The following is a 26,521-nucleotide window of genomic DNA, read 5'->3' on the forward strand; positions in this document are numbered from 1 at the left end:
TAAATAGTCAAGCACATTTAATTTGAAGTTAAAGTCTTCTTGCCTTAAATATTTGATTTCATTTTGTAACGTACTTTGTCCATTAGGTCGGAATTATTTTTATTATTTATTATTATTATTTTATTTTTTTTTAAGTTGAACAACTTTTGTTCTTTTATTTATTTATTTATTCCACCATGAACACATATGCATATACAATAAATAAATAAATATATATATATATATATATATATATATATATATATATATATATATATATATATATATATATATTTTATTTTATTTTCCTATTGTTAGTTTAAAATTTTGATTTTTTAATCGATATATATTATGATTAGAGTTACCCACCTAGCAGGACGGTGATAGGGAAACTTTTTGGTCTCTATCCCGCCACCTATTTCATTTTCTATCCCTACAAAATTTTCTATTTATTATTCATTAAAGAATATTTTTTTGGTTTAATTTTCAATATTTAAAAAATTATAATAAATATATATTTCATAAACAAACATGTTACAAACCATCATATAATACGTCGTGAAAATAGTGAAATTTTAATTAACATCTCCTATAACCTTATTTTCATTTCACACTACTAATTCACATGTTTAATTTAATAAATTATATTGATATATTAAATTAACGATAATTTACATGAATTCTTTTATTCGAGGACGATGGTTCAAAATCTCCATTTTTGCATTTATTATATTAAAATAAACAATAATAATAATTTAATATTTCTATGTCACTTAAAAGTTTGCATAATAAAAAAAAAATATATATATATATATTAAATTAAACTATAGTGTAATCTTTTAAATTTGTGTCTATTTGATATTTTAATTAAGCGTCTGAATTTTTATTTTATATTTAATATTTAATGGATTAATAATTTTTTTTTTTTTTTTTTTTTAAGACAGAATTAAAGTTTAGGATTTAGATGAAATGAATTAGTAATTGACTTTCCAAATTGTCCGAAGGTTTGTTATAATTTGATAAGGATTAACATGATCCACGTTGGCTCCAAATTCAACGTTTCCAATAAATTAGGAAACCAAGAGCGAGGTTAAAAAGAGTGGCAAAATTGTAATTCGGAAGTAAAATGAGGGCACTTAGTTACGTTCATAATATGCCACACGGCATGCGTGCTTCTTCTATATATGGAACTTCTTCGCCACTGAAATGAGAGTTGGAAACCTCTGAATCTCACATCTCCCTCAACTGAATTCCATCTCCTTCTCTTTCTCTCTCCCGAACCCTAATTCTATCAAATTTCTGCTTCGAGTCCTCCATTTTGAGTGGCTTCAATGGCGAATCAGTTCGGCAGTTTAGTGGAATCCATAAAATCCAAGGTGAAGGCGCTGAAGAAGTCGAAGAAGCCGTATATAAAGATGGACAAAAGCTCCAGCGTCAAGGTTGAGATCCGTAGCCGAAAAGCTCGATTGTTGATCGATAAAACTATGAAGGTTGCCGATCGTCCTGGCAAGCGCACTGTTTCTTAGTCTTGATTATCATCTCTGTTTCTTACCGACACTCAGGTTTTTTTATGCTCTCTCGCTATTTTTCTCTGTGATCTTCGCGTAGTTGCAATCGCGGATTGTTCTTGTTTGTGATGATTTAGTTTTGGTTTGATCGTGTAGCTACCGATTCTGTGTTTCTCTCATAGATTCAGATATGGAACCGTTTCGGATTAATAGCTCCGAAACTAAACTTGTAACTAATTACGAATCGATGAAATTACGAATTTCCGAGTTTCTGAGTTTCTTTCTTCGATTTTTCTCGATCTTCCTTTTCGAATTCCTAATCACGCAACAGACGTCTTCTCTGTTTGCGATTAGTTTCATCTCTTTGAAATAGATTGATTTGATTGAAAACTACATGAAAACGGAATCAAATCAGTTTTGAGTCGCTGGGGAAAAACAAATCTCGACGGGAAACGGACCACATAATTGAAGAAGCGCAATAAAGACTGATATGGAAATGCGTGCCTACGCTTAGGACGGCAAGAGATTGTGATCATTGATTGAACGGCCCACCCTACTCCGCCATTGTCAATTCTTCCTCATCTGAAATTGATACAGATTATTGTATTGTGCATTATTCATGGATGATAAAAGTCAATTGAATCCTATTCATTTTTCAATTACTATTTTAATTGATTAACTTACAAAAAGTATGTGATTCTGTCGGTTATTGAAATTGAAATTTAGTGATGCTTCTATCATGTGCATCAAGAACAGACCTGTATTTTAAAATAGGCTATGTCCCTCCCAACTTTGTTCTATGTTTAAAATATATTTCAACTTACTTTTGAATTCCTTGATAGTGTTCGATTCATGGGATAGTAATTTATATTTGTGATTTTAATCATTTAACTATATTTGAAAATTTATTTTTAAATAATAGTTTACAATTTTACAAAACCAACGAAATTCAAGTCAAAACTCTAAAATAAAATATTTGAAAATAATGAAAAGCTGTGTTCTTTTTTGAAAAAAGACGTGGACCTTATTTATTGATCTGAAATAAATAAAATGAATAAAAATAAAGCGCAGATTTTAGTTTGAACCGCAACTAAGATCATTTAAAAGGGGAAGAAAAAAATTAAATTTAAATTGCGACGGTTGAAAGCTAAGTTTTGATTATTCATATTTCTTTTGTCAATAGTCTCAATATTGCATATCAAATATTTCAATTTTTTTTTTTTTTTTTTTTTTTTGAAAATAAAATATGAAGAATTTGATTAGGTTATATTTGACTTGGAATTTGGACCCTTATTATATGGGTTGAAGATGAGAAATTGCGAAATAATATATATATATACATATACACACATATATATATACACACATATACATATATATATATATCATTAAGTTGACATAAAAAAAACAAAACTCATAAAAATTAGATTGACTTAGAGAAGCAATATTAAGAAAAAATAAATTTATTTGTCTTAATAAATTCTTAAAATGTGAATTTAATGAACTTTTAATTTTAGGGTAAATGGGTTGGTAAATTTTATAAAAAAAGAAAATAATTCAAAGATTTATTGGACAAAAAAAATGTTGAAAGTTAATATTTGATTACACTTTTAAAATTAATTAGAAGTGTATTAAAAGACAAAATCCTAAAACTAAAAACTTCTCATTCAAGCTTTAAGAAGAATGTAAGGTCAAAGTTGACCAAAATCGAATGGGCCCGACATGAAAAGCCCAATGGAAATGAAAGAGTAGCCCATTGGGCCTAAGGGCTCTGAGTTGCCTGGTTTTCCCATACACTCTTAAAATCACTTCTATCCAAATAATAATAATAATAATAATAATGGATTTTATTAAAAAAAAATTAATTCTCTCTCTCTTTCTACTTGGAAGAAATGAATCTCAATAAAATATACATAATATTTATAATAAAAAATAAAAATAAATAAATAAATAAAAAGAAAAAAGAGGAGACATGTGGTCAGCATTAGAATTTGACATCCTAAATTCCCAAATTGCTATTTTTTTTTCTATTAATTTATTGATTTATTGAGCACTTTTTTTATAGAACAAATCAGACCAACTTCCATTTTTTTGTCTGCTGAATCACTTAAACAAATCACATCACAAAATCAATATAAGCAAATCATGGCAAGACAGTTTTGGGTGAACCAAAATTTTCAATTAAATTATAAATTTTTTTTTTTTAAAAAAAAAAAATCTAAAGTTTTAGGCATTATTTGGATGAAAGTTAGTGGCTCTCGTGATCTTGTTCTAAAAATTACTCAGATTTGTTTCCAATTCACAAATGGTTCCCATTGCATTGATCGTTACAAAAAGGGAAAGAAATGAAGATGGAAAAGAACAAAAAAAACAGGGAAACAAAGCCTATCTCTTCAGCAGATCCATTTCCCACGCATTTTTAAGAAGAAAGTGATGCAAAAATAAACCCACTTGTCTCATCTCATCTCATCTCATCCCTATCCCTCCTTCTTCGCCTTCAAACCACCTGTTAAAGAACCAGAATAAGAACAATCCAGTTAAAAAATGCTAAAAAAACAAGCCCAGTGATTACCCAAAAACAGAGGAAGTAGCTTAACTGGTTCTTCTGCAATCTATTTCCTGATAGAGAAGCTTGAAGGAACCCAAAATGGTCTGTACAGGCCGATCTTTCCTGCATCAACAGCAACAAACAATGTCAATACTTGTGCATTTGTCTTGGTGATGGCTGATGGATTTATAAATAAGGAATACATCACTTCTAGAGACAGGAGAGCTTATGCTCAAAGTGGACAATATCGTACCATCTTGAATAAAGACAGTGTAAAAGAGTCAAGTACCTCGAAGTGGCTAGTTTGAGAGAAGCCCAAGAAGCTTTCCATTGAGGCTTGATGGGTGAACTTATTCTGAAGATTTGAAAGAAGCTAACTTTGATGAGTACCCAATTGGTCAAAATGTATAATCGTTGTAGAACAAAGCTAAAAATGGGCTAAAAGAGATTGTTTTGGAGACTTACAGCAGTGTAGTTGAGAGCAGGAGAGCTAGCAGTGTCGTCTAGGAACGAAGAAGAAGGCTCCCCCTGGCATTGATGTTCTTGAATTCTCTGTTTTTTGCCCTTTCTCTTCCCCAATGTAGCTGATTTTGATGCTTCTTGGGAGCAAGCTTCGTCTTCTATGAAATGTGGAGGCCCAGAAGATGCATCCGAAACCATGGAAAGATCCTCTTCCTCTTCCTCTTCTTCAGAACCTTTAACTTTCCAATATTCCTCTCCGCCAACAATGTGATCTAAGCAGCCTTGTGAACGAAAAGACTGCTCCAAATACAAAGTCCAACCAGACTCACACCCACTACTGCACTCAGAACCCAACAAATCCATATTCCCCAACCCTTTTTTCTCTCAGGCAAATTATCAAACAGGTTGTGTGCAATGCAAATTCAAGAAGAAAACAGAGCCCAGATCAGAATGGGAACCCAAAAAAAAACAGAGAACATGAACTTTCCGCAAACGATTTCAACAAGCAACCAATGATCTATTTACATCTCTCAAGATTTTCGCCAAAGTTGTGTAAAATTGAACTCAAATCCCAAAACAAAAAACTGGGTTATGTCCAGACCCTCCAAGTTGAATGTGTGTGGGGAAGTGAAATGAATGAATCAAAATGAAAAGTGGCAGATGGGTGTGGTGGGTTTATAGCGTTAGATGATCGCATGTAGCAGAGAGAGAGCCAGAAGGCCTTGTTCACATGCAAGACAGCGAGGCATTGGTACCCTATTAAACCAAAACCAAGAACACGTCCATATCTCCTTCCACAGTACAATGGTGATACTGTTTGGTGTAATGAAGTTGGTTGAGTTAAGAAGATACCTGGAAACATGTGCTCCTCGCCTCAAAATTGTATGAGAGAAGGGATTATTTTGGTTTTAGTGTACAGAAATAGAAAGGGTTTGGGATTTTGTTTTCTTTTTTGCACTTCTTTTGTTTGTTCTCGTCGTAGAATCGAACGGAATGCCCAATTTTTTCAACATCATTTGAAGATGTTGGAGATCTCATTGTAATAGGGAAAATTTCAAGTCCCTTCGTCATCTTCCGACTAGAACGTCCCGATTCAATTAAGGAAGATGGTAGGTCAACGTAAAGTTTATGGTGCAAATAGGATATCCCGACCCCATATGTTCAGTATCATGATTGTGCTGTGATCTTGACACGCTCACGACCAGCTTTGTAAGAAACCCTGACTCATATATTTTTTGTCTAGCATTGTGGTTTCGTTGAACTTCATGCGAGGTTTGTCTTCACCAACGGAACATAACTGATACAAAATTCAAGTTTGTTTGATCGTATACGCCTGCACGGGCATGTTCCATCTTCTGCGACCAACCCGAGTTGGCTCTACACTAGGCCAAGCCATCCAGCTCAACATTTCCTCTATTTGGGACCAATGTCTCTCAATACAATGTCATATCTCAAATCATCTACGATTACAATTAATGTGTTTCACATGTCTTGACGTCGTCTCAAGTTGCAAGGTGTCATCGACTATCATAGCTCACTCGGTCATGCCATTGAGAACGAGTCCAATTGTCATTCATAATATCGGGACATCTCAAACATCTATCCATTCGAGTTCTATAAAGGCATTGGACCCTCCCATGTCTATTATGTATCATTTATGGACTCTGTACCGAATAGCGAGTATATGATTCAACCTCCCGACACATGGGCTAGGCTCAATGTTGCATGACACTATTCTTGAAATATCAATTCTAAAGAAAGTCACTTGAAACACTCGTCTCGCAACAACGAGAGTCACTGTGACACAAATATGTGCCACAGAGTAGCTCGCTTATGTCATAGGGGTGGTGGAGAGCTAACACAAAACTAACGAGGCTAAAGAACTCGATTAGGGTTAAGTATTAAAAGAGTATCACATGCACTCACATTCTCTCAATCTCTATTTAAAACATGAAAGAACACACACACACACTCATCTCTACCCTTTTCAAGAAATACGCTCACACATACATGTGGGCACGTGTGCATTTCTTTTCCATTTCCGAATTCCCCAAATATTCACACACATGCTCCCACGTGCACACGGTTTTCAACCTTATTTTCCCTTTTTTTTTTTTTTTTTTTTAATTTTCTCCCAAATCCTCTTATTACATTTTCCTTTTTTTAAAATAATATATATTAATCGACACTTGTAGAACATGGGTCCTATTTCCAATGTTTCCCTCGTCGAACAGGGAAATAAAACATCATTGGTATAAAAACTTCTCTCTAGTAGACGCGTTTTAAACCTTTGAGAGAAACTCAAAGGAAAAACTCAAAGAGTAGTATGTGCTAGCAGTAGGCTTGAGCTGTTACATAAAATTTTCGTCCCGTCTCGTACTAAGTTTATGAAAAATGGGTTAAACGTTATATTATATTATTCTTTTTTTTGCTCGAGATATTAAAAAAGTGGCCTAACTACTCTCCCCAAACTTATCCATAGACCAATGCATTACATTAATAATATTAAAAACAAAGCCTATTTAGGGTTAAAACAACTCAAGAGGGCTTAGCCATAGATTAAGACCATATTGCTATAAATAATTACTTAGCATAAGATCATTAAATAGAGGTCACGTGCAATCTCTCTCTCTTGAATCCCTCATTATTGATAGACCCACGAACAAGCTCATGCAACCCGCTTGAATTTAAAGTTCGATTTCAAAATATACACCTTTTATTGTAGGGACGGATAATTGATCTGAATTATTATAAAGTTTTATGTCATTTAATGCACGTAATTTTTCTAAATTTTTTCATAAAAAGAAATTAATTATAACCTAAGTTTAGATAATATTGATAACTTAGGTTTAATTTGAATAATTTTTATAAATTTATTAATAAAGTGGAAATTGAAATTTTGAGTAATAATTGAAATTTCCATATATACCTTAAAGTTTAAATCTTTGAACGAGGGATACAGGGAACCTAATGCCAGCAGGATAGCGGTGGACACCTGTCACGAAATTAAATGGTCGACCTGCGGGGACCACAGAAATTTGCATAAAATAAAATATTAAGAAATAATCCTAGTCATCTTTGTCGTGTAGTGTAACTGGCTGTAACCGGTACGTTGTACGGACGATAGTACAAAGGCGTCATGCACCGACGGTTCATCAAGTGATCGCCTCCGCTTACGTGTTTTTTTTTTCTTTTAATTATTTATTATAAATTTAAAAAATTCAATTTTTATTTTGTTTGCGAATTGGGAAATTCTTGGCCCATTTGGAATGTGGATCTGAGCCCATTTGGAATTGGACCTTGTAATTTACGGCCCATGTCCAATTAAACGCAAATATTGGGCTTAAATTCTCGAAGTTGGACCATACATTTAAGGCTACGGGCCCAAATTCGAAGAGTTTGCTCATGGGCCAGGCCCAAATACAATTATATATTAAATTAAATCTTTAGACCTTTTGATGTGAACTTCTAATTATTATTATTGTGTTGGCCGTTTCAAAATAAATAAAGGGCATAATAGATTTGCTTGATAGGTCATGGAATCATAAAATTAATTAATTTAAAAATTCTTATAATATATATATTATTTTTTTTATTGTTTTATTATTTTTTTTAATGAGTGCTCTCGTTCAGATATGTTTTCAATTTATTTACGTGCTTCTCATTTACTCGGACAAATAATTTTTTATTTTTTATGTTTTTAAAATCTTAGCCCAACTTTTATTTTTTTATTTCATTAAACAAAGTTGACTTAATTTGACTTGGAAGTCAATTTTTTTTTTAATTTAAAAAATTATACAAAAAAGACCATTAATGAACAAGGTTTCATTTTAAAATTACCAAAAGTTACCTAACATTGCACCCATTTTTTTACTATAATTAAATAATTCAATAGATTATTGTAAACTTACCAATCACATTAATAATTACAATACACGAAATATCTTTTTCCTATTAAATAAGTAAATAATGTTTCCTTAAAATATTTATGCATCTTTTTTAAATCTACTTTTTTAAAATTAAAAAATAATTATTATTTTGGACAATCACATCAATAATTACAAATAAATAAATAAATAAATATATATATATATTTATGCGGGCAGGTTGGAAAGTACAATCTCGTCCCTGATCCCATTTATCTAATTACAAAAAAATGTTATCCACTTCCTCTCCATTCTACGTATAAACAATGAATATTTTTTGGGTTCGATCTCCACAATATAAATAGATATTTCTAATTGAATCTTGACCTATTATCTAAATTAAATAAATAAATAAAGTTAATATTGTATATAATATCTTTATATATTGAGCTTCAACTTAGGTTTCCTTTTAGTGGGTGTCAATGTCAATTCATATAATAAAAAATATATTGACATATTATATAAAGATTACAAATGACTCGACACCAAAGAGAAGAAAATCTTCTTTTTTATTATAGACCCTTTTTGTCCTTTTCAATTATCTTTCAAAATAAAATTCATATTATTTCAATCACATTCAAATTAATTCAAATAATATTTTTAATTTTTAATTTAGACCGACGATTTAGTATACCATATTTAAAATTAGACGATATGTTAACTTACATAGTTCAAAGGTTAAATTAGTAATTCAACAATTTATGAATATAAGATCATTAATAACCCTTTGCCAATAGAAACAGAGTGTGGTGGTGATATGGCAAAATAGAGAAAATTAACGTACGGTGCCACATCAGCGCCACATCATTTCTTTGTTAATCAACCAACGATTAATTATGTTAGTAAAAAAGTAACTAAATTAATTGGACATACGTTAAAAAAAATGAATTTGGATAATAAATTCAAATGTTGGGGTAAAATGAAAGGAAGAAACATAGAATAAGGTTCTAATTGTTGTCGTTCCCTTGGAGCTACGAATTGATATGACTCGTCTTGCTCCTTACTTTTTTACCCCATCAAATCAAATCAAATCTTTGCCTCAAAAGCCACCTCACTTCCTTTTTCCTTTTTTTTATTTCTTTATTTGTTTATTGTTCTTTACAGTACCGTACACGTGTACATTTCTCATTGGGCCAGTCTATCTGTCTCCCACACCCCCTCCACTCCGTTTCTTTCCCTCCAAAAATAATTTCAACTTACTGCTTACGTGGCATCCCACCTCATGCCTACGCCACTCCCTCCTCTTATTTAGTTAATTAATTTCAAATAATTATAAACTGAATTTTTTAAATTAATTTTATGAAATTATTTTATAGAATCAAAATTGATTTTTTTTTTTTTTTTTTTTTTTTTTTTTTTTTTTTTNTTGAGGCTCGACTCCTTTGGAGTCTTTTTTAGTCATTTTTTGACTATGCCTTCGAAACTCACAATACTTTGTTCATCATTTGAAGATTTGTTAATCTATTGACATGGTTAAGTTTAGAGCATGACTCTAATATCATGTTAAACGAACACGACTCTCCACAATAGTATGATATTGTCTACTTTGAGCATAAGCTCTCGTAGCATTGCTTGGCTAACTCAAAAGGTCTCATCCCAATGGAGAAAGTTTTTGTTAATTATAAATCTATGATCATTTCCTATATTAGCCGATGTAGGACTTTTATCATTCAACAAATGAGTTTCCTTTCTATCGACTAATTTTTAATTATTATAGTTTAATCACTTATAAAACGAGACTCAAATCACTAAAAAAAAATACTTTTATTATTATTATTATATTTTGAAAAAAGTCGGGAACAAATATAAATAAAATGGGATAACTAATACAGATTCCACGTGGACCAATAAAGAAAGAGGAGGGTAAAACTGTAATACAAAAAGTAATGATAGCTCCCAAAGGCCAATGGGTCTCTCATGAGAATCTAATCCAAAGGTTGTTCTTGCATGGGGATCATGAAATTGGAGTAGCGAATAATTGATAAATTATTGACTTTTTAGCCTTCACTGATAATATTCCCATTTTACCCCCCGAAAACCAAAAGATCAGAAATATGGTATTTTTTTTTTATAATAAATAAGTAACAAAGAAAACAACAACAAAAAATTTCCTTTCCCTTGTTGAGATCATCGTCTGTGCAATCTCAACCGTTCAATTTCAATGGTCAACGACAAGGGAATGAGAGAGGGAAATAAAAAGGATCTTTCTCCCTCTTACAAGATTACACGAAATAGGGTTTATCTACTGCTCCTGTACATCCGGTGCAGAGGAACGAAGCCTCTTTGTCGGCGGCTCCACTGCTGCTTCTGTATCACAGCTACCGCATGCAGCCGCTTCTAGCACGCCGACTGGACTAGTTGGCGCCGGTTGCTCGACTCCTCGACTCCGCTGTTTTGGGAGGTCTGCTGGACACGTGTCGATTATGTACTCCTCCATCAGTTGGTAACAGCTTCTCACCATTTCCTTTCCCAATAAATTTGTTTTAAAATTAAAATGACAGCAAAATATTTTGACTCCAAACCCTACGTTCCTTCCTTTTTATTTCTCACGCTTTCCAATTTCCCACCAAAGTAAATAAATAAATAGTAATTTCTTATAAAATAAGTTACTATAATTCAAGCTAAAATAAATAAATAATGGTATAAAAATTTAAATGTTAGAGGTTAATTATCGCTGAGTATGTTAATTAAATTATTATCCTTCTAAATTATGCTTTTAAAAATTACGAACCTCAATAATTATAAAAAAAAATGCATGTTCTTAAAAGATAAATTATAAAAATACCTTTAAAAATTTTCATTAAAAAAAATATCAAAATTAATATTTCAGCTTTAAAATGAATATTAATATTTTTTAAATAACTTTATTCTATTAATTTAAATAAGGATGAAATTTAATTTGAAATTAAGTTGTGGAGTTTAGCCTAATTAATTTAAATAAAACAAACTCAAAATCCAAAATGTTGGTGAATAAAAAAAGAAAAAGAAAATGATAAAGAATATCTTGAGAAAAAATCCGTAATTTAATTAAAATAAATTTCCAAAAAAGGGTTTTTCTGTATTTATACATTAACCCCTACAGAATTATGAAATCCCTTTTCCAACCCACAGATATTGAATTAATACTTACGACTCTGTTTGCCGCAAGGAAATGGGTACAGACCGCCGGAGAATCAACCCGCTCACCAGCGGCGGTGAGAACGGCGGCGGCGGCTATGGTACACGGCGGAAACCCCAAGAAATCGATCACTGAAAATCAATCCAAATTCATTTTTTAAGAACACAAAATCAAAGAAGACGACAAAAGTAATCGAATATGATAACAGAATCGGTTTCAGATTTTTATCGATGTACCGCGTGTAGTGCTGAGAATGAGATCGGAAGAAGTAGAGAAGAGGAGGCAACGAGAGACGTCACCGTCGCCTTCGCCGCCGTCTGCGGCGGAAGAAGGAGGAAGATCGGAAATGAAGTGGTGGAGAAAATCGAAAGGCGTGACGACGCGTAATCTCCAGTTGAGAATAGACAGGACACGAAGCTCCATTCTCTGAACCGTTTTGGGATCGAAGACGTACTTAGGCTCAAAGATTTGGAGGTCCAAAAGCAGTGGGACCAGAGGCTCCTCCATTTTCGCCGCTAAAGACAAACACGCCACCGCGAGAAGCTGAAACGGCCATCCATTCCGCCGCTGCAAATAACAAGAAAAATAAAATCCCTAAACTATCCGCCTCAAAATTCCGATCAGATTCTTGAACAATCGACGACATTAACAAGGGGAAAATCGAAAAAGATTCTTAACTGGAAGGAAATTAGCGGAGAGGAAGCGATCGAAGTAATTAACGGAGAGAATCGCAGTGACTGGTTTGAAATTGTAGTGCGCGTGGACCTACAAAACCCTAGACGATCGATAAAAACAAGAAAATCAATGCGAAGAACAGCGATGTAAAAGAGGAGTGACCTGTACCTTCAAGATCCAGTTAATGGAGTCTTGGCGAGCAATAACGTCGATCGACCGGTCACGGCACCGTCGAACGTAGTCGCGGCGGGGCATATGGTCGAGCTCCGATTGAAGAAGGCTGAAAATGGCGGAGTCATCGGAGATCAGGGAGTCCGCGGCGGTGGAACAGAGCAAGTCGGCAGAGACATGGCGTGCAGGGCCAGAGGAGGAGGAAGAAGCGGGGGATTGGTCAGGAGAGAGAGACATTGTGGACTGGAGAGATCAGCGGAGAGGAAAGGCCGGCGGTGGCGACGGCATTGAGGAGGAGGAGGAAGGAGACGGCGGTGGGATTTTTGTGAGGGATGACCATGGCTTTATGGGTTTGGATGGAACTTAGTCAATAGTCTGCACTCAGTGAGTGTGTCGCTTCTCTCTCTTAGTTTAATTTAATTTAATTTAATTTAATTTGTGTTATTATTATTAAATATTATTAAATTTTAATGAAATAGTGAGTGAGAAAATGAGAGTATTTGTGGGGGTATTTTTGCAAAGAGTGAAAGTAGATTGTGTAGCTGAGTTGTCACTTGCTCATTGGAGCGATTTTAAATTTCTTTATTATTATTTAATTTTACCTTTCCATAAATTTTAAATTTAAATTTTAAATTTCTCTATTTTCAGTTTAAAGGTTTAATAAATCAATTTATATATTNACAGTGAAAGTAGATTGTGTAGCTGAGTTGTCACTTGCTCATTGGTGCGATTTTAAATTTCTTTATTATTATTTAATTTTACCTTTCCATTTAGAAAATTTAATTTTTGTAATCTATTTTCAGTTTAAAGGTTTAATAAATCAATTTATATATTTTATTAGTGATTTTATAGCCATTATCAACTAAAAAATACTTAAATAATATGATTAAATTCATTCACTAATAAAAGTTCAAGATTTAAAAAAAAAATGCTATTGGGGGATAATATTAAAATAATATAGGGAATTAAAAAATTAATGAAAAAAGTATTTAAAGGTGAAATTTAATGCAAAAGAGAATGAAAATGGTTTGAAATGGGAAAAACATTGGAAATGATTTGTGGGCATTATAGGTAAATAGGAAATATCCATGTTTGGTTGATGACTTTAAATGTTTTTGGAGACATTATGTTTTGAGGCCAAATTGGTAAATAGCCCTTCAAAAAAAAAAAAAAAAAAAAAAAAAAAAAAAAAAAAAAAAAAAAAAAAAAATTTTTTTTTTAGATTTTTGTTGGTTTTGTATATTTGGATTTCAATTTTTGTTTTTGTTTATAAACCCGTTTTAGGTTGCTGTTCATGTAAATGAATTGTATACGAAAGCTTGAAATAATTGATAGTTACTATATATACCAACAAAATGTACGTTCATTTATGTGAGTCAATTGTAGAACAAAACTTTCTTAGTAAGTAAAATGTTTGCACTTGTGAAGTCTGTATCGGTCGGAGAAGTTAACGAAACATTACTTATAAACGTGTGGAAACCTCTCCCTAGTAACGAAGTATTTTGAAAGATTCCTTATAAGGGTATGAACGTCATTGGTTGGAAAGGGGACAAATACGTTTTAAAATTGTGAGGCTGATGACGGTATGTAATGGGCAAAAACAAACAATATCTATTGACGGTGGGTTAACGATGGTTAGAATGTTGGGACATGTCAAATGAGATTAATATGACATACTAAGGAAGGGAGTAGAATTCTTTGCTTCTCGTATCGAGATTGAACGATGAAAACTTCTCTCACGAATGCCGCCCGCTGACTCGACCAGTCGAGCTAGGGTTGTTCATCAATCACAGCAGCCACAATGTCGTTGAGCTGAGCTGCAATGAGAAATAAAAGACTTTTGATGTAAGAAATTGAGACAACATGGTCATCTGCTAATCAGGCGTTAACAACAGGTTTAGTGTGGATTGGAGCATGAGCAGAAATGATAAAGATACTCATTGAAGAAGTGGGGGCACAAACAGGGCCCAGCAGCAGAGAAAATCCGTGTACGATCTTTGACCGAAAGCTGTTGAGGTTGCAGAACTGAAGCAACCCGAGACCAGCAGAAGCCTAGAGTTTAATTCTCTGTAGGATGAGATGAATAGGGCCTGACAATTTTTACGTTAAAATGTTTCTGCTAAGGAGAGTTTTACGTATCTTTATAAACAATCGATCTTCTTCCCAATTGATGTGGAATCTCACAATCGACCCCCTTTTCGGGCCCCAGCGTTCTCGCTGACATTCATTCTCTTCTCCAATCGATGTAGGACCGAGCGTCCTCGCTGACACACTGCCTCGATGGGGTTCAGCCTTCTCGTTGACACATCACCCAGTGTCTGGTTCTGATACCATTTGTAACGACCCAAGCCCACCGCTAACAAATATTGTCCTCTTTAGACTTTTTCGTTCAGGATTTCCCTCAATGTTTTTATAATGCTTGGGGAGAGGTTTCCATACACTCTTATAAAGAATGCTTTGTTCTCCTCCCTAGCCACCCCCTTCGGGGCCAGAGTCATCGTTGGCACTCGTGACACTCGTGACACTCGTTCTCTTCTCCAATCGATGTGGGACCTCCAATCCACCCCCTTTCGGGACACAGTGTCCTTGATGGCACACTGCCTTGTATCCAACCCATTCGGGGCTCAAAAAGCTTTCAAGTCCTCCTCCTTGGCAAGTTTGTTTTGGAACTGTCATTTAGGACAGACATGTCATTAGAAATTGGTTCATATTCTTAATGTTTGACCTTGTCGTGTTTGGTTTTCTTGCAAATATTTCACTCAAAGTGAATCCATTTATAAAGTAATGATGGATAACATAAAAGATGGTCCCATGCAATTATTTGCACTTTGATGGTAGCTCACATTCTACGGTTGTTGGAGTAGCTCAGAATTTATAGTCAACTGCTATACATAATTTGCAATAAGCATCAACAGCTGTAGTAGATAATGGCAGTGTGTGCAGTATGAAGTTATTTACTGTTCTATTTCAGCACCCTAAGTAAAGGGCAGTTTTAATGGTCTATACCAGCTCGTCTTGGCTTTGACTGACACATCGCCCGATGCCCGGCTCTGATACCATTTGTAACAGCCCAAGCCCACCACTAGCAGTTATTGTTCTATTTGGACTTTCCGTTTCAGGCTTCTTCTCAAGATTTCTAAAACACGTCTGTTGGGGAGAGGCTTTCACACCCTTATAGAGAATGTTTCGTTCTTCTCTCCAATTCACACCCTTCGAGACCCAGCATTCTCGCTACCACTGTTCCCTTATCCAATCAATGTGGGACCCCCAATCCACTCCCTTTGTTGCCCAGTGTCCTTCTTGCACATTGCCTCGTGTCCACCACCTTCAGGACTTAGTCTTCTTCCTGACACATCGCCTAATGTTTAGCTTTGATACCGTTTGTAACAACCCATGCCCACCGCTAGTAGATTTTTTTCTCTTTGTGTTTTCCCTCTCGAGCTTTCCCTCAAAGTTTGTAAAACACGTATGCTAAGAAGAGGTTTTCACACTCTTATAGAGAATGTTTCGTTCTTCTCCTCAATCCACACCCTTCAAGACCCAGTATCCTCGCTACCACTGTTCCCTTATCCAATCAACATGGGACCCCCAATCCACTCCCTTTCTTGCCCAGTGTCCTTCCTGCACATTGCCTCATGTCCACCACCTTCAGGACTCAGTGTTCTTCCTGACACATCGCCCAGTGTCTAGTTCTGATACCATTTGTAACAGCCGAAGCCCACCGCTAATCGATATTATTCATTATGTGTTTTCCCTTTCAAATTTTCTCTCCCACCCTTATAAAAAATGTTTCGTTCTTCTCTCCAATTGATGTGGGATCTCACGCTTAACCATCAGCCAACCAACGCCCCTGCTAAGTGGGGCTGCAATGAATGTTCCTGTAGACTACAAACAGTGGAAAGAAATAGCATCAATATGGTAGCTTGTTCTAAGCCAGCAAAATATTGAATTTAAAACGTCTCTTTGGGCCGTGAGGAAGATAGATCCATCATCGAGATATAGCTGGTCTCCTTCAACTAAGGAACAAAGAAATGTGTTGGAAATACATTGACCCCAATGACAACTTCTCGAGCAATGCAAGGACACGTGAAAACTTCTTCCTAGTAGACGCGTTTTAAAATCGAGAGGCTGTCAACGATACATAACGGTTCAAAGTGAACAACATATGCTAGTGGTGGGCGTGGGGCATTACAATGGTTTCAGAGCATACACTGGGTGTGTGTGCAGCTATCAGTTCTTAAAGGAGTGGATTGTGAGATCCCACGTTAATTGGAGAGGATAACGAAATATTCGGGTATAGAAAACTCTCCATAGTAAACGTGTTTTAAAATCGTGATGCTAAATTACCGATTCAATCCCTTACCCAAGTGGATGTGCAATGAATGGTTGGTTTTCCAATACCAAATTTGTTATGGATAATTATTTAGATAAAATAGACAAAAAGAAAAAGCGTACGCACGTGCGGCCTGCCTTCCCGGAAGCTTCTTGGCCTTTTTCCTGCTACCTTTCTCTGAATGTTTTTTAAGGATTTTATCTACAAGCCAGTAAAGCAGCCCACGTGGCACAACAATTAATTTCTTTTTTTTTATTTTTATTTTTATTTGATATTTTTCGTATTAATATTATATACAAAGTACCGACCAAATAATAATTGTAATTAAAAAGTATGCATCCAAATCTTAAATTTTTAGAGGCATTAACATGTCAAAGTAAAGGTATTAACTGAGTCACCGAGGACGAGGAGTGCGATTGTGCAATGGGTCGTTGGCTAGCCTATGAGAAGGAGTGCGAGTCTACGACTACGTGTCTGCCGTATGCAAGCCTACAACGAGGAGCATTGTGGAAGGAAGGAAGAACGAAGAAGATGAAGAATTGAGCACGAGCGGTGAGACGAGTATACTCGAGTAAAAACTGGAATAACGAATAAGTACTGGTGTGGACTGCGAGCGACGAATAAGTATTGACCTGCCCATCATCACGTCAGATAGTTAGGATATTGGAGTAATCATGCTGGCCCATGAAGATTGTGTTGTACTGTTCGGTAATGGGTCGAGGGGGCCTGACAACTCGTTCTTTCTTTTTTTACTCAACCCGAATTGGATCGGGTCCTAAAAAACCAACCTAACTCAACCCGAAAATTCAATCTAGTCCTACCCAATTCTTGTAATTCGGGTTGAGTTGATTTGGGTTCTCGGGTTCAATGTACACCTCTACTAAATCATTATACAATAAAGTACATTAATTACATAACGCTTTATGGATAATTTATGAAATATTTATTTAGAATAATATTTTTAGGAAAAAATAATAATGGGTCAAAACGACTGAGTGCAAGATCCTATATCCTCGTAAGCGTTCCCCACGCGGCTCTTCGTTTATGATTTTCTTTGAAAAAAAAAAATAAAATAAAATACATTTACTTAATATTAATAGAAAAAATCTTGACCGTCGATCGTCATCATCGTCAACAACTGATGTTATTACGTGTCAAAATCGTGGGACCCTGGTAAACTCCTTAATTAAAACTAATCGAGAAACGAAAAACGGATTAGATAATAAGCCTTCCCGGATTAGCGGCAAACAAACATAACCTTCTCTGTTTGTCGGTAATCTCAAACTCTGTCTTCGGATTATATATACAAATCCTTCAGATCCCAATCTTCTTCTCTGTACTTCGCGGACCTTCGCTGTCGTCTCCATTGACTCCTCCATCTATCTTCAGTTTTTCCTTCATTTTTTTTTGTTTTTGTTTTTGTGAATTCCGGCCGGATTCGTCGACGTTGTTCGGCGATCGGGATTGATTGTGTTGAGAGGGAGATATCTTGTTGATTTGAAGAGGAAGTAGAAGAGATGAGTTATTATAATCAAGGCCAGGCTCCGATTGGAGTGCCTCCGCCTCAAGGTATTTTGCTGTTTTTTGTTATGATTTTGGTGTTTTTAGTGTTGGATCGAAGGGATTGTGGTGTGCGATTGTAGATCTGTGTATGTTTTGTGTTGATTAAGAGTATTGATGGTTGTTTTAGGTTATCCGCCGGAAGGTTATCCGAAGGATGCTTATCCGCCGCCGGGATATCCACCGCAGGGATATCCGCCCCCAGGATATCCGCCGCAGGGCTATCCTCCTCCCGGTGCTTATCCGCCGCAGGGATATCCTCCGCCTTACGCTCCTCAGTACGGTCAACCTCCTCCTCCTCAACAACAAAGTAGCAGCTCTGGTTGCTTGCAAGGCTGGTAAGTCGCTCTCTCTTGATTTCTCCATTTTTACCTGTTCAAGGCGGTTGAAATCGGATCTGAATCATTCCGATGATATGGTATCGGAAACTGAATTCAGAACGAGCCAATTGCATCGTCTGGTAATGCGTTCAGCCTCGGTTTCATCGCCCTAATGAAATCCCCAAATTAACCCCCAGTTAGCCTCTATATTACAGTCTTTTTTAATATCTATTTTATTTTAATCTGGGAAGCTTAAGAAATTATAATGTTTATCATTTTAATTATTGCAAACGGCACAAACCATACTGTATAAGATCATTGCAATTAATCCAATTTTTTAGCATACAATGATATTAGCCATTTTCTAATGGTTTCCAGATCAATGTTGAAATGTCTGTCCTCTCAATTTAGGAAAACAAATAGATTATCCTAAAGAATTTAGTATTAATTGTAAAATTCTTTGATTTCCTGGGTGGATCTTAATGGATGGATCAAATTGTGAACGATCCAACATTCTGGGAGAATAATTTGTTCTTATGTGTATTAACCATCATCATTAGTCTAAATCTAATCTTTTCTCATTTATTTAAAAATACTCAAAATTCTTCCAAAATTTGTTTAGAAATTTGTTAGATTTAGACCTCGAACAGTGTAGCTGTTTATGATGGTGTTTAAGTCCCAATTTTCGTTACAAGTAGCTATCACACTATTCCAAAACTCAATTTTATTAGGGGTAAGTCATCGATTAGGACTACGATTATCTTCATTAATATAAGATTTCATATTTAAAGTGGATAATATCATGTGATTATGTAGATATGTGAAGCGTCGTTAAATTTGTACGGAATTGGTATCAATTTGGGATGAGTTTGATACCAAAATTGAGAATGATATGAACTGTGTGTGCAGTTTGGCTGCGCTGTGCTGTTGCTGCCTGCTCGACGCCTGCTTCTGAAGAGACCCCATGTGCAGTGTGTGGCGGGCGGGCTTCAAATTCAAGAACTATCTCTCTCTCTCTCTCTCTCTCTCTCTCTCTCAGTAAAGCTTTTCCCCAAGAGAAAAAAAGATTGAAACTGGGCGTTCAATTTGTGAAGTTTTTAATTCGTTGCGTTTATTGATTATAATAGTCTAGTGCTTGTTCCTCCCTCGTTCCCCCCATTTTTCTTACCTAAATAACACCCTTATCTCTCTCTAGTGCTTTTTTTTTTTTTTTTTCCTTGTAAAACTAAAAAGTAACCCTTAATTGGAAATAAAAAAAATTGATTAATAGTATTTGTTCTTTTTTTTTTTTTGTTTTTTTTTTGTTTTTGTTTTAATTGCTTAAGGGTCGGTTTGTTTGATAGATTTTGTTGGATTTTCAACCACATATATTAATATTCTTATTTGTTTCGCAATATTTCATTTTTAAAAAAATAATATTATTATCTACGAATCATTAAACGGGTGATTTATGGCAGTAAAAATATAACATTATTAAATAATAATATATTATTTAGATTTCCTAAATTTTAATTAGTATATTTATTACTAATCATGTTTAATATAATTTATTATTAATAATTATTAATATTCTAATTAATTATACTTGTTTATTATTTTTGGTAATTTATCAAAATTTTATTATTAAGAAAATCAGGTTTTATACAAATCTTTTAATTCCTCCAATTGTATTATAATTTTTTTTGTTTGTAAATTCAAGAATTTATTAACCGAAATAAATACAAAATTTAAAGTTTAGAAATTAAATTTATAATTTAATAAATTACAAGTTTGACCTATTAAATTTTAGAATATTGTCCATAGCTTAATTGTGCTTCAAAAAAGTTTATAATAGTCTCTGAAATTTCTAATTTGTATTATTCTATTTTTCGTACTTTGTAGAAAAACGTTAATAATATTAAATTTATATCTAATATACACGTGATTATTAGCTCATCAATGTTATTTTTAAACAACACAGTTATAATATTATTTAAAATTAAAGATAATTTAATTTTCGATTAAGGTTGGTGAGTGGTTGTAATATTTTTTAAAAGACTCAAATAGACACAAAATTTTAATAATATAATTAATTAATTAATTAATTTAATTATTTAAATTAATAAATATAAACGTATTATTATTAATCTTTTAAAAATCCATTTAATTAGAATTTAAATAATTTTTTTTCAGAATCCACATCAGATCTGATCTGTTATTATTATTTTTTATTTTTAGAATTTGTCAATAATTTGTTAAATTACAAAGATAAAAAANTGAAGAATAAAATTACGATTTCGGGCGGCAGCTGAATCCGTGTCTAATAACATTGATTTTCCTGGAAGAATATTAAGGAGGCTCTCAGGAAAATATATAAATTTGTATGAATCTGGACGAGCGGTAGAAGAAGAGACGGCGGATTTTTTCTACCTATGCGCCAAATTTGAACGGAATTTTGAATGTTCGAGGCTTGGAAAACCTAACTCATGCTATTGTTCCCTTTGCGTTACTGAGGTATCTCATCTTTCTCCTTGGAATTTCAATTTTGTTGTTGTAATTTTATCGTTTCCAATTTCCGTAACCGTTACAAGCATGTTGAAGTGGAAACAATAGGGTTCGGTAAATTTAACATTACCCGCTCATCCGATCGAATGGCTTTGCTTTGAAGAATAGGGTTTGCCCTTACTTCCTTGTTCGAATTCAATTTTATCGTTTTTGATTTGGATATTGTAATGCTTGGAGACGGAGGTTAGAACTTGACATTGGGAATTATCTAATAGATTGAATTGGGGAGTTTGGATTCCGGCAGATTGGATTATCCGGGCTGCGAAGGAAGTGGTGGTCTTTGTTCGCTATGAATTAGGTCATTTGACCATTCAATGGCTTAAACTAGTTCTTTTTCCATTGTAGTTTCTACTCTGGCGGGGATTTCAACTCCCAACAATCTTTTAGTTTTTTTTGTGTTTATAATTGAGACTTTTGTCAGATTTTGGGTGGTTTCTTGTTTCAGTTCGTGTTATATTCAACTTTGATGTGAAGTACTTAGTTTAGCTTTCTCCCTGTTTGTCTTTGAGTATGAAAATAAATCTGTTCCTTTCTGATGTGAAAGAAACTAGCTGGCCTTGGGGGTGATCCTTCTTTCTGCAACTTTTGATGGGTGCTCCGAAGCAGAAATGGACTAACGAAGAAGAAGCAGCCCTGAAGGCTGGAGTTGTTAAGCATGGAGCAGGAAAGTGGCGAACGATACTTAAGGATCCTGAATTCAGCAGTGTACTGTATCTTCGTTCAAATGTTGATCTCAAGGTAAATAATGATGTTTTAGTAGTCTTTAGCTCACTATTTCACAACTCTTTTATGTGAACTTTTGGTAGTTCTTCATATTCGTTGGAAGAGGAATTGTTTTGCCAAGCAATTTATCTTGAAAGATAGATTGATTCATGTCGTTAATATTTTATAAAGGACAAGTGGAGGAATATGAGTGTGATGGCTAATGGTTGGGGATCCCGAGAGAAGGCCAGGTTGGCTCTTAAGAGATTACATGCTCCTAAAAAAGATGAGAACATTTTGGCTCGAAGTGTTGCTGTCCAAAGTGAAGACGAATTGCCAGAAGCTAAATCTGTTTCTCTTTCCTCGGATATCAAGCTGATAGCTGGTCCAAAGCGATCTAATGTAAGGTTGGTCAAATCTTTCATCACTCTTCTTTCCTTTTTTTTTTTTTTTTTTTTTAGTTGTCGTTTCTGTGAACAGATTCTTCGTATTTTTTGTATTTGATCTTTCTCGAATTTTTTTTGTTTTCCGTTGCTTTTTTGAGTTCTTCAACATTGTCATTGTGGGATTCAAACATTTGATCTTTAGGACAATGCGATAATCAATTCAGCTATGTAAAGGATAGTAGATATTACTTTAGAGTCCTGATTTTGGTGAAGTCGTAGAGCATGGGATTTGGTTATTGAACATTTGATCCAATCTTAAGTGATGGATCTGTCATGGACTCAGCCCGATCCGGCAGACCATTGGTTCAAGCTGGGTCTATCCTGATTTAGAGATTTTTAGCAGTCAGATTGGTAACCGAAATTCTAATTATATACATTAGGTTCCGAGATAAAGCTCCTCCAGCATATATTGTGATGAGTGTTAAGTATCATGTGCTTAAACATCACAATCATAAATCCTGATCCTTTTCAATCTTCTGTAGAAGGATCAGAAATAATCGTGCACTGTCCGTATGTTACAAGTTAAGCGAGGCTTAAAATCTGTTGTAGTTGGAACTTAGAAGCTTACATATGAATTGGGGTTAAATTATTAGCTGATTTGAAGAAGAAATCTAGAAATATTTTGATATAAAATGAAAATTATATTTGTAGAGATGTAACACTAGAGGAATGGGATAAAATACCACCCAATCAATAGCCTCAAGGCCAAGGGTTGCAAAATGGATTTCAAATTGGCATGAACTGTAGCAAGATAGTAATTAGGGAGAGCTCATTTTGAAGGGATGAATGTCAATAAATGTAGATCTACAGGTTTCACTTTCAACATTGTGAAACTGCCTCCTATTCCTCTCATTTCACAATGAAAGGCCTGTGGAACATATCATGAGAGACCAAAATTTCTAAACAGAAAATTGTAGATTGTTTAAGTTAAGCTGCACTCAAAAAGGTTGATCAATGTTATTGCTTTTACACTTTATTTGGCAATCGCTTGTTTCTTTTAAATGGTAAAATAACAAAATACGAGAGATTTATCTTCTCCCTTGTTTTCCAGGAAAAAACGTTGAGCATGTTTTTTAGCCGTTCAATTAGATTTTCTAATCACATTTTTATCATTTTCAAATTACTGGGTTATTTAAGCTTTAGGGACTTCATCACGTTTTTACCTCTAGAATATTATGGGTTTTTCAAATTGGCTCTAGTTTTGAATCATTATCACGAAACTGTCCCCGGTCTCTGTCATGGTTTTTTTAAGTGTGAAATGGAATTTAAAAAAAAAAACAAAAGATCTATGGCTGCTAGCTGCAAGAAGCAATCTAATTTTCCTGGCGCGTTTATTTCTTTTGTATTCTGAATAAATGTATCTTATGCCCACTTTTGAACAGAAAAGAAGAAGAGGAGGAAGAAGAAGAAGATGATGATGAAGAAGAAGAAACGGAAGCAGAAAGAACAGAAAGAGATGCAAGATATGATTGTCATAGGTGGGAAAAAAGGTCAAATTCCATAACATTTTAGTTCAAAGTAGCCAAAACCTAGAACATAGACAAGAAAACCAATGATTTCCTGGTAGGAAATGCAACTATTCATTTTGATAAAGGTGGAATATATATATTTAAGCATCTGAAACATGCATTGTTGTGATATACATTTGGTAGCCAACAGAGGTTTAATTTGTTTGTTTTTTTTTTAAATTTATTTTACAGGTTAGACAATCTCATAATTGAGGCAATTACTACCTTGAGGGAACCTGGTGGCTCTAATAAGACAAAGATTACCTCATATATAGAGGTAGTCTTCCTTTCACCAAATTAAGACATTTAACTTAAGTCGAATCCCTTCCTTCATTTTCTCATCAATGCGAGGAGAAAATGAAAGGAGATGGTTGTTGGTGAAATCAATTGATTTCGATCTCTTACATATTTAGACTTCGTTTCTTTATTAAATAAATCGGTATAAGCTTTATGGATTTATATTCATGATGCTAGTGCTCATCTTCTGAAAACAAGGGGCAAAAACGGCTTCTGATTGGTAACTATTAATTTTTGGATTGATAGGAGAGTTTTATTGATTATTCTGAATCCTTGGTGACTGATTCAAGTGCTCATCAATGAGTAGTTAGTTCTCAATAATCGACTGATTCAAGTGACATTCAACATTTGTCAGAAACTTTGGTACAATTTGTAGTTATGTTTTGAATCACCTGTGGCTTTTGATGTTATAATATTTATATCCTTCTTTTCAAGATCTTCACCCTTCTCTTTTTCTAATTACACTTTTTCTATGTCCATTCGAAAAGTTAGTTGCAACTCCTTACTTTGTGCAGGGGCTTCCCCTTTGGATGTGAAATCATATTTTCATAATTATTCTTCCTGAAATTGAACTGTATTTGTCTTTGCTATTGTTGAGTTCTTTTTTTTTTTCTCCCTTCCATCAATAGGATCAATACTGGGCACCACCAGACTTCAAGAGGTTGTTATCATCAAAATTGAAGTTCTTAACAGCTAGTGGTAAACTGGTCAAGGTAAGCAAATCTGATTTTCATTGTTGATTTCTTAAAAGAACAAAAAAAAAAGAGAAAACTCTTTTAAGTTACTTTGATTCCCTCGAGCTATTTATTCTTTTCTATTGTTGTTTACTTAAAATAATAATCATAGTGTATTGTTCCTTGTGGAATGGTTTGGTTTCTGCATTATACTCCTATATTAGGGATATCTGTGATGATATATATCAAATTTTGAGTCGAGTGAAATATAATAATATTGTGAAATAATTTGCTGAGAAATCCACTATTATTCTCTGGAGAAAGACAATCATATTTAATTCTGGGAAGATGATTGGATTGCCGGCTTTCCTTTCTTTCCTCTTTTTCCTTGGTTATATGACGTTATCTATGTCAAGCTTGCTGCCATCACTTCCCTCCCAACCCATTCTTCAGGATCCTCCTAGGTATTAGCTTAGCACAAATGTTAATCTCAATTGCCTGCTTGACTACTTCTGATGGGCTGAGCCTTAAGGAGTCAATTCTTTCTTATGTTGTACTATTGATAGACTAAAAAATATCACCTCTCCAACGTTTTGAGCGTTAAATTTAGTTTCATTTTGTCCAGGTTAAACGAAAATATAGGCTTCCTCCAGTGATGCCTTCGTCAGAGAGAAGGAGCTCTATGTTATTCTTGGACGACCATCAAAGAGCTTCTTTAAGAACTGACAAGGACGAAATGTGTATTCTTGCTAAAGCTCAAATCGATCTTGAATTGGCCAAGATGAGAACCATGACTTCCCAAGAGGCAGCGGCAGCTGCTGCTCATGCAGTTGCAGAAGCAGAAGCAGCTATAGCAGAAGCTGAAGAGGCAGCAAGGGAAGCGGAGGCGGCTGAGGCTGATGCAGAAGCAGCACAATCATTTGCTGAAGCCGCAATGAAGACACTGAAAGGAAGAAATCTTCCAAAGATGGTAAACTGTATTATTATTTATTTATACTGCTGAAATTACTCGAGTATCTATTTCTTTGTTTCTTAATTCCATTGGGTTTATGAGTCAATAAGTTTGATCCGTTTATCAATATTATACAGAGGGATGTGACAATTACTAGAATCCACAATACCTTTACTTATTGGGGCAATCTTAGAAACAAATTAGGTTCTTTATTAGCGAATAATTTCCTTGCTACAGTTACAAATACCATATATGGGAATATCCAGAGGTTAAGGATTCTGATTCAATGGAAGTGGTATCATCTCGAGAGTTCGGAAATTTAATTGAATACCCGAGGCAAATATAGTAAAATGTTGAGAAGTAATTCAAGGAACCCGAAGACTTTTTTGTTTTGAATATGCAGTTGTGGAGTATGGAGACGTGAATCTCCAACCTTACCTTAAGAAGTATATGTCAATTACTATTGAACTATTGAACTATGCTTTCTTTATATATGTGCATTTCATCTCCTTGTATGCTCATCCCTGCTAACAAACTCCTTGGCTAATGATCTTATTATACCCTTAGTTTCCTAATGGTATTTCCTAACAGTTTTCGTCTGGGATTCTTTCAACCAGCATTGTTGTCATTCATGCCTTACTTTTGCTTTAACATTCTGATGTGGTTAACGAATATCTCAATAACTTATATGTGCATTTCTTTTGATACACGTCAGCAGATGATTCGGGTTTGATGGAAAGCAAAAACTGACTTGGAGAAGTTGTGGAGCTGTACTTAAAGGGATTGACATGTTTCTCG

At 34.4% G+C, this 26,521-nt stretch overlaps 5 protein-coding genes across 8 annotated transcripts in view; 3 read left to right on the forward strand and 2 right to left on the reverse strand.

The window, feature by feature from the left end:
- Positions 1-1,200: 1,200 nt before the first annotated feature.
- On the forward strand, positions 1,201-1,765 carry LOC111810569. Its single transcript, XM_023697290.1, has one exon. It carries the CDS (start codon positions 1,311-1,313, stop codon positions 1,503-1,505), a length of 195 nt encoding a protein of 64 aa, XP_023553058.1. The 5' UTR covers positions 1,201-1,310; the 3' UTR covers positions 1,506-1,765.
- A 2,013-nt stretch (positions 1,766-3,778) lies between these two features.
- On the reverse strand, positions 3,779-5,482 carry LOC111810322. Its single transcript, XM_023697022.1, has 4 exons — positions 4,501-5,482; positions 4,325-4,390; positions 4,085-4,158; positions 3,779-3,993 (listed from the first exon to the last, which is right to left on the reverse strand). Exons 1-4 carry the CDS (start codon positions 4,858-4,860, stop codon positions 3,954-3,956), a joined length of 540 nt encoding a protein of 179 aa, XP_023552790.1. The 5' UTR covers positions 4,861-5,482; the 3' UTR covers positions 3,779-3,953.
- Positions 5,483-10,469: 4,987 nt separating this feature from the next.
- LOC111810335 (cyclin-D2-1-like) lies at positions 10,470-12,755 on the reverse strand. Its single transcript, XM_023697044.1, has 5 exons — positions 12,385-12,755; positions 12,220-12,306; positions 11,778-12,108; positions 11,554-11,672; positions 10,470-10,887 (listed from the first exon to the last, which is right to left on the reverse strand). The coding sequence occupies exons 1-5, from the start codon at positions 12,622-12,624 to the stop codon at positions 10,666-10,668; spliced, it is 999 nt and encodes a 332-aa protein (XP_023552812.1). The 5' UTR covers positions 12,625-12,755; the 3' UTR covers positions 10,470-10,665.
- Positions 12,756-17,941: 5,186 nt separating this feature from the next.
- On the forward strand, positions 17,942-19,794 carry LOC111809738 (cysteine-rich and transmembrane domain-containing protein WIH2-like). The gene is made up of 3 exons (XM_023696138.1): positions 17,942-18,289; positions 18,411-18,618; positions 19,510-19,794. The coding sequence occupies exons 1-3, from the start codon at positions 18,238-18,240 to the stop codon at positions 19,553-19,555; spliced, it is 306 nt and encodes a 101-aa protein (XP_023551906.1). The 5' UTR covers positions 17,942-18,237; the 3' UTR covers positions 19,556-19,794.
- Positions 19,795-20,857: 1,063 nt separating this feature from the next.
- The window catches only part of LOC111810920 (telomere repeat-binding factor 1-like), a 5,979-nt gene continuing 315 nt past the window's right edge, over positions 20,858-26,521 (forward strand). Inside the window, exons 1-8 of one of the 4 annotated variants that reach the window (XM_023697765.1) lie at positions 20,858-21,093; positions 21,689-21,882; positions 22,039-22,253; positions 23,675-23,782; positions 23,993-24,077; positions 24,727-24,810; positions 25,397-25,741; positions 26,439-26,521. The exon at positions 26,439-26,521 is cut by the window's right edge and continues 315 nt beyond it. In XM_023697765.1, coding sequence (XP_023553533.1) covers positions 21,733-21,882; positions 22,039-22,253; positions 23,675-23,782; positions 23,993-24,077; positions 24,727-24,810; positions 25,397-25,741; positions 26,439-26,456 — 1,005 coding nt within the window. In that variant the 5' untranslated portion in view covers positions 20,858-21,093; positions 21,689-21,732 and the 3' untranslated portion in view covers positions 26,457-26,521. Of the gene's footprint in view, positions 21,094-21,261; positions 21,443-21,688; positions 21,883-22,038; positions 22,254-23,674; positions 23,783-23,992; positions 24,078-24,726; positions 24,811-25,396; positions 25,742-26,438 lie in introns of those variants that run through there. The other 3 variants (XM_023697768.1, XM_023697767.1, XM_023697766.1) reach the window with 3 other exon arrangements.

The sequence above is a fragment of the Cucurbita pepo genome, chromosome LG14 (genome assembly GCF_002806865.2).
Source record: "Cucurbita pepo subsp. pepo cultivar mu-cu-16 chromosome LG14, ASM280686v2, whole genome shotgun sequence".
Classification (NCBI taxonomy): Eukaryota; Viridiplantae; Streptophyta; class Magnoliopsida; order Cucurbitales; family Cucurbitaceae; genus Cucurbita; species Cucurbita pepo.